Here is a 7,831-nt window from a genome sequence, read left to right as displayed (position 1 = left end):
AGATTCTACTGTACTATCTTTTACCTATTATAATAATATGTAGGTATTGGTTTGTATAGTAAGTAGGTATCAGTTGGTTCACTAATAATTATTTCAACTGAGTACCTAGGTAATACCCTAATACCTAGGTTACCCTAGGTAACTGACTACCCTCCTTCCTAAGATAATTACTTATCATTACCTACATAAGTACATACACGGTGTACCTAGTACTTACTTACGTCAAAGTGTCATTACTTGGTTTATGTGCCACTATATAGGCACAGGGTGACAAATAAGTAATGACAGACAACGTTTAAAATGCTTATAACAGTCATAACTTTCCAGAGGGCGTTTTTTTTCCCTGGAATAATGCTCTGGATCCTTTTCCAAAAACCCTCATAGGAACAAAATGTCAAGAGTGACTCGTTAATTGCAATTAAATTAAAATTAACAATAAATAATGATAATAATAATAAAATAAAATAAAAAAAATGGGAAGAAAATTTCTACAACCCATTCACACATTGCTGGTGTCGGGTTGTAATTTTTAAGGGGAAATTTAACTTTAATCGGAGACAAGCTACCCGCCTCCTCACAAATACTTCACTTAGCCTGATTGGGGCCGGGAAAAGACAGCAGGACGCATTTTTCCAGATGATCACTTGGTCACCCATCTGGATACCAACCAGGCGTAATGTCACTTGAGTTTTACGTAACTTCCTAGGTCATTAGGGCCGCGAGGGGTTCCTTTTTTTCGGACGAGGAGCGATTTACTCTCAGCATTCAACTGTAGTCGGATTTATATTTTCGCGTAATACCTACATAATATGAGGAACCTTTCATTGCTATGGGATTAAATCGTTGGTAAACAACAAGTTCATAACCAGCCAACCAACCGAGTTTAGACACTGGCTACTAATATACTGTAGGTATTTCTTCAACTAAAATAGCGGGCCCCCCCTTAGGCATAATCCTGGTTACGCCCATGGTGAGGGGTTCCTTTTTTTCGGACGAGGAGCGATTTACTCTCAGCATTCAACTGTAGCCGGAGTTATATTTTCGCGTAATACCTACATAATATTACGAGGAACCTTTCATTGCTATGGGATTAAAAATCGTTGGTAAACAACAAGTTCATAACCAGCCAACCAACCGAGTTCTAGCGAGAACGGCCTACTGTCCGTAGCCTAAAAAAAGAAAGAAAGAAGGAAAAAAAATATATACCCAGTGTTTCACCGCCGCGCGCCATTTTTATTTCATAGCAACGAAACAACTGCTACATAAGACTCGTGTGTTCTGTGTCGTAGTATTCCCATCTCGTACTACCTATGCCTCTCGTCAGTTCCCACACGAGAACAGCAGAAAGTGACCCGTTGAAATACCTACTACCTATGTAAAAAATCTATGGAAAATAATGGAAAGTACAAAACAATACCCGGCAAAAAAAGCCATGTGCTCAAGTTTCGCAGGCAGACCAAAAGGGTCAACACGAAACAAAAAATCTAGGATAAATCGCGTAGCAGTTCAGGTAGGGGACACGATAGGGGGAGAAGGGGAAAAACAATCCCCACTGCGCATGTGCACCTCTTTCCTTTTGAATGAAAAGAGGAAAAAAACATGGGAATGAAAAGTAGGGGGGGAGAGTTCGCAGGCAGACCAAAAGGGTCAACACGAAACAAAAAATCTAGGATAAATCGCGTAGCAGTTCAGGTAGGGGACACGATAGGGGGAGGAGGGGAAAAACAATCCCCACTGCGCATGTGCACCTCTTTCCTTTTGAATGAAAAGAGGAAAAAAAACATGGGAATGAAAAGTAGGGGGGAGATAGGAGAGGAAAAAACATGGAAAAGTAAAGTAGGGGGGAGAGAGGGGAGGTAAACTCCACGGGTACGACGAAACTCGTTTTTTCTCGTGTCAGTCAGCGAGAGTGTCTCATCGCGAGAGGATCGTATACTACCGCCCCGCGCGTGAACCATGCTCACCTAAGCCGGAGGGCGGCAAAACCCTCCCTATCCCTAACCCGCGTCCTAGAAAAAATTGCCCGCGAGCCGGCCTTCCGCCCGGCGAAAGAACCGAACCCCTGTGACTCCATCCACCGGCGCGAGCCAGACTTCCATCCGCGCCTTCCCAATCCCTACCCGCGTCCTCGAGAAATCCTTGCCCGCGAGCCGGCCTTCCCGCCCGGCGAAAGAATCGTCCCGCGACCAGCACCTCAGTGACGATTTTCACCGGGAACCAAACCTTCCGCCCGCTTGTCCCAATCCTTTCCCCGCCTCGCCCGTGTCCTACCGCTTCCTGCGCCGTTCCCCCGTGGTCATAGTATGCCGATTTCGATCACCTGTACACCGGCACGCACGACTCTGTACACGGCGAACGAAAAAAGCGGCAAGCACGTCCTCATTTGGAATCAGAACCAGTTGGAACTCGACGGCAACCCGGCACACTTGGAAACGGTCGAGAAGCCGGAAGGTAAGAGATACCCGGTTTTCAGAGGCGGTGCGGCCTTTCTCAATATTTAGTTCATTATTCAATTCATTAAAATTTTCTGATTTTATGTTTCGAAATTTTTCTTCGTCGTCGGTCAGGCATAGGTCTGAAGTGCCTAATGAAGTATTCGGAAGTAGATCTAGACAGGTACCTTCCATCTTGCCGAAAATCTGTAGCCTGATTCTGAAAGCAATAATTGCAATCAATGAAGAGTGATGCAATAAAAGATATTACTATAGTATGTCTTACCTGATGTCTAAGGTTTTTCATATTTAAATGAACGACTCTTGTAGTCCGATTAACTGGTAAATTTATATCAAGCTTTCCTGCTTTGCCATTTTGCTGGGATTTCAATCAGTTACTGACATACACCTACATGTATTGGTCGCTACTCGATTAAAATACATAGTTACTCAATTATCCTTATGAGGCCGAATGCACCCCGAACTCCAAGCTCAGAACCGAAAAAAAGTTTGACCCTGCCGGTCACCGAACCCGGGACTTCCGACATTCAATCCTAGTGTGGTACTCACTCGGCCACGAAGATTGCTAAAATCTATGTTGACTGCTACTAATGACACAGGGTCCGATGTCTAATACTCCTTGTACCTTCCATCTTGCCGAAAATCTGTAGCCTGATTCTGAAAGCAATAATTGCAATCAATGAAGAGTGATGCAATAAAAGATATTACTTATGTACTACCTGATGTCTAGGTTTTTCATATTTAAATGAACGACTCTTGTAATCCGATTAACTGTTAAATTTATATCAAGCTTTCCTGCTTTGCCATTTTGCTGGGATTTCAATCAGTTACTGACATACACCTACATGTATTGGTCGCTACTCGATTAAAATACATAGTTACTCAATTATCCTTATGAGGCCGAATGCACCCCGAACTCCAAGCTCAGAACCGAAAAAAAGTTCGACCCCGCCGGTCACCGAACCCGGGACTTCCGACATTCAATCCTAGTGTGGTTGTGTGGTACTCACTCGACCACGAAGATTGCTAAAATCTATGTTGACTGCTACTAATGACACAGGGTCCGATGGCTAATACTCCGATGGCCTACATTTCCTACAGGCCATAGGGTCCGATGTGCGGGTTAAGCGTTGAAAGTTTTTCATATCCTATTTAATCCTGCATGTTAAGCCAGGGGGTTTAACTCTGGATTTTCGAAAAATCATGAAAACGAGAAGTGGATTTTCAAAAATTTACTCGCATATTAGGTAGGTAGAATGTAGAACATTACGTAATGTACCTATATGTACCTGCAGGCTAGGTAATCTTCTTAATTTTCTTCGCCTTTTCCCGTGTTCAGATAGGGGCAGCGTTTTTGGTCAGCCCTCAATCAGCCCTAGGGTGATTGCTTTGGGGTGACATTTGGTTTTGGCTACAAAATTTTACGAGTGGGTGCCCTTCGCACTCAACCTTTGCTAATTCTTTAGCAAGGGAAATTCCAGGCTGGTATCCTCCCTGTATAAAGTCACCCAGCCAGACCTGTCTAGGTAATAATTTACAATAATTATTATCTATGTTCCTATTTAGATACTTATTTATGGTAGTATTAGCCCCCGTGCTTTTAATATCATGTTTTGGGGTTTTACCTACACTTTGACCTTTGAAAACCTTTGACTTTTGTATACAAATAGAATAGAATAGAATATACCTTGTTTATCCTGCCAGAATGAGACTGAAAAGTCCCTTTACTCCCGCAGTCTAAACAAGGTCTTATATATTTCATAGGTAAAGTTTACAAATAAGTTTATAAACCTTGCTTAACTTCAAAAAAAAAAAAGAAAAAAAAAAAAATACAGAATACAGAATACAAAGTGGGTGGGTAGTGGATACCTCGATACGTACTAATAAGAAAGAATCGTTTGGGGCAATATCTGCAAATGTGCATGACAAATTCGCTGAAGAACGTCGAATGTTTCATCTACTTCTTGATTTTAAAGATAAGAATAGAATAGAATATACCTTGTTTATCCTACCAGAATGAGACTGAAAAGTCCCTTTACTCCCGCAGTCTAAACAAGGTCTTATATATTTCATAGGTAAAGTTTACAAATAAGTTTATAAACCTTGCTTAAATATTAAAAAATAAAAAAAAGAAAAAAAAATACAAGAATATGTGATAAAGGATTAGGATTAGGGATTAGGATAAAGATGAGTGTTTCACTGCCGTTTTTATTTTGTAGCAATGAAATAGCTGCTACGCTAGACGCACGTGGTCTGGTCTGTGTCTTCGTATGCCCATCCCGCAGAAGGTATGTCCCTCATCAAATGGATAGGCACAATACTTCCCATTTATGCGCTGGGTCAACATGAGAACACCAGAAACTAACCCGTTGAAATATGTAGGTACCTATTTGCAATCGAATGGATATGAGTGCAATTTTTTGTCGGTGGGAATCGAACCCGGGACTTTCTGCATGGCAAGCAAGCGCGTTACCAGCACTGGGTTAACCATGCCCTCTAACGTTTGGTGTCTCTGGTTCGGTCTAGATTCTTTTCTTTTCTTTCTGTTCTACCTATATTCTTTTCTAGATTAGGTATCTGTCTAATTCTTCCGGTCAGTTCCTTTTGTTCTCATTTTCTCAGTTCTCATTGAAACCGTATTCCACACCTGTGTGATGGTGTGACGTCACAGATTGCGTCATAAGTTATAGTACGTACATATAATAAGTATAGGACTTTCATCACTATACGTAACAATTGTAACATGCTTACCACATGGCCTACATGCGTGTTTTTAACATAACTATACCTACCTACCTAGTACCTACCTTGAAAACTTCAAATGTGAAGAATAACACCAACAACAAAATTATTTTAGCACATTTTAATAAATACAAAAAAAAACTTAAAGGAAATTTTCTCATTAAATTTCGGGCCTCAAAAAGAGTCGGAGTATGAATCTACGAGTACCTATAAAAGTGTAAGCTTCGTTACGCTCTAATCTTCGAGTCAGCTTCGTTACGCTCTAATTTCATCATTTAAATTTGATAATAGGTAATAAAACATTTATTACCTACTAATTAAACCCTTTTGGTAGATGCATTTTCTCGCATATTGGTCAAAAAGGTTGTATATTGTATTCCAGACTATAGGGCGCCCGCCAAGGCTCTCCCAAACATTTGAGTAGCTCGCGGATCAGAAAGGTTAGCGACCGCTGGCTTAATATAATGCAGCCTAGCTGGAGGCGAAGCTAAAGTCGCTATAACAACAACAACAACAACAACAGCAACAAACAACAACATACCTAATAAACAAGAAGAAAAAGAAAAAAAAACTCTCTTTTTGTAGAGTGTGTATTAGGATTCATTTAGCGTGTGTACCCGGCTTTATGTCTGTAGGCATCTAGGTATACTATTGCTATTCCTACACACCTACACCTCCTTACATACAAAGTTTGCACGAGGGAATTCCCTTAGCAATTCCCACTATTAATGTTATTTCCACCCCCGATATATTTCCACAATGCTCGTGTGTGTCTGCAAAACATCTAAAAGCGGCATCTCCCTCCTCCTCTTCTTCCTCTTCCTACTCCTACTCCTTCTCCTCTTCCTTCTCCTTCTCCTCCTCCTACTCCTTCTCCTCCTCCTGTTTTTCTCTCTCCCTTCCCTCCCATTTGGCTTCCTCCGCTTACCCCTCCATTTAGCTTCCCTCCTCTCCGCCTCTCTCCCCTCTCCCTCTCCTTTGGCTACCTCTCCACCTATTTGTCCTTACTCTTTTCCCCTCCGTCCAATTCGGTTCCCTCCCCTCCCGGCTTTTGTACCGGAGGTAAAACCCCCTCCCCTCATTTGGCTTCTTTCTCTACCCCCTCTATCGCCCCTTTGATCTTTACACGGGCGATAAAACCTCCTCCTCTTCTTCCTCTTCCTCCTCCTCTTCCCTTCCACAATTGACTGACCCCCTTAGAGGATATCGCCATAACATGCAATCGCTTGTGGAGAGGACATTGAGAACGGAACTGTTGGCGCAATAGGACTTTCGAGTCTAATGGACAGACCAGGACACCAATAGGTGTATTTTTTTTGATGTTGATGATGATGATGATGATGATGATGATGATGATGATGATGATGATGATGATGATGATGATGATGATGATGATGATGATGTGTTGGTTTCTTTGCCTTGTTCTTCTTCTTCTTCTCCTTCTATTTTTTTTCTTTTCCTTCATCTTTTTATATTTTTTTTCTTCGTCTTTTCCTTCTTCTTCTTCCTCCTACTCGTGGTGAGTTCATGTACTTTGGTTCGGTCTTGGTGCCTATTGATTAATTATTATTTATTAATTTATTTAATAGAGTTGCAAGTGTACTCGTAGGGGCCGTGTGCCGTGTCCAAATTCCTTCAGTATAGGTCACCTCATATGATTGAGAAGGGAACAGGAAGTATTTCTGCATCCCCTCATAAGGTTTAATAACATGTTATCATCTGCAATTTAAAACTAAAAGATTATTTATTCATAAGGTTTAACGAAAAGTTCTTGGGTATAAGGTCAAGATCACGATTGGGGTTCTTAGAAATCTTCAGAAAATAACCGATTTTATTTGCGCCACACAGTACGAGTAACGAAAGGCGCCTTCTGATTGGTTCAAAGCTTTTCGAATACCCTGTATTCCCTCGTAAACATCCTGTATGGACCTCGGAGACTTTAGAACCACCCTGTATACCAAGGTACCCTACATATCGGCTAGATGGGACCATTAGATAGTAGCTAACATGCTGAATTAACATTTCAGTCCGCACAGCGCGGTAGGTCAGCCCAGGTTTGCTGACTGGACGAACATTTCCTGTCAAGAGTCACCCATCTGGATACCAACCAGGCGTAATGTAACTTAGATTTTACGTAACTTCCTAGGTTATTAGGGCCGTGAGGGGCATGGGCGTGGGCGTAACCAGGGGGTTGCCCATGGTGCCCGGGCACCCCCGTAGAGATTGAAACATACACTAGATAAAATGACATTTTCTGTCTTTTTTTTTAATAAGTAGGTAGGTAGGTAGGTATAGAAATCATGATTTTGTGTCATTTGGGCTTGACTCACGACTCACAATAAAATTACCTATTATTTCTCACTGCATAAGTATAGGTAGGTAATTTTTCCAGGTAATCACCCATCCAAGTACGATCCATGCTCAGTGTTGCTTAACTTCAGTGGTCTGCTGGAATAGCTGGAAACTGATGCATTCAACCTGATATACCTAGACACTGGCTACTAATATACTGTAGGTATTTCTTCAACTAAAATAGCGGGCCCCCCCTTAGGCATAATCCTGGTTACGCCCATGAGACTAGGAGACATAGGTAAAGAAAGAAAAAAGAAGAAGAAGAAGAAGAAGAAGAAGAAGGA

The 7,831-nt window shown here is 41.7% G+C and overlaps 1 protein-coding gene across 1 annotated transcript in view; it reads left to right on the top strand.

Moving 5' to 3' along the window:
* The first annotated feature begins 2,303 nt into the window (after window positions 1–2,303).
* Window positions 2,304–7,831, top strand: part of LOC103513629 (putative inorganic phosphate cotransporter) — a 54,711-nt gene continuing 49,183 nt past the window's right edge. The window contains exon 1 of the mRNA XM_026826779.1: window positions 2,304–2,451. Coding sequence (XP_026682580.1) covers window positions 2,304–2,451 — 148 coding nt within the window. The remainder of the gene's footprint in view (window positions 2,452–7,831) is intronic.

This window comes from Diaphorina citri, unplaced genomic scaffold, assembly GCF_000475195.1.
Source record: "Diaphorina citri unplaced genomic scaffold, Diaci psyllid genome assembly version 1.1 scaffold997, whole genome shotgun sequence".
Classification (NCBI taxonomy): Eukaryota; Metazoa; Arthropoda; class Insecta; order Hemiptera; family Psyllidae; genus Diaphorina; species Diaphorina citri.
Note: the sequence above shows the minus strand (reverse complement) of the source record. Positions and strands in the feature narration are given on the sequence as shown.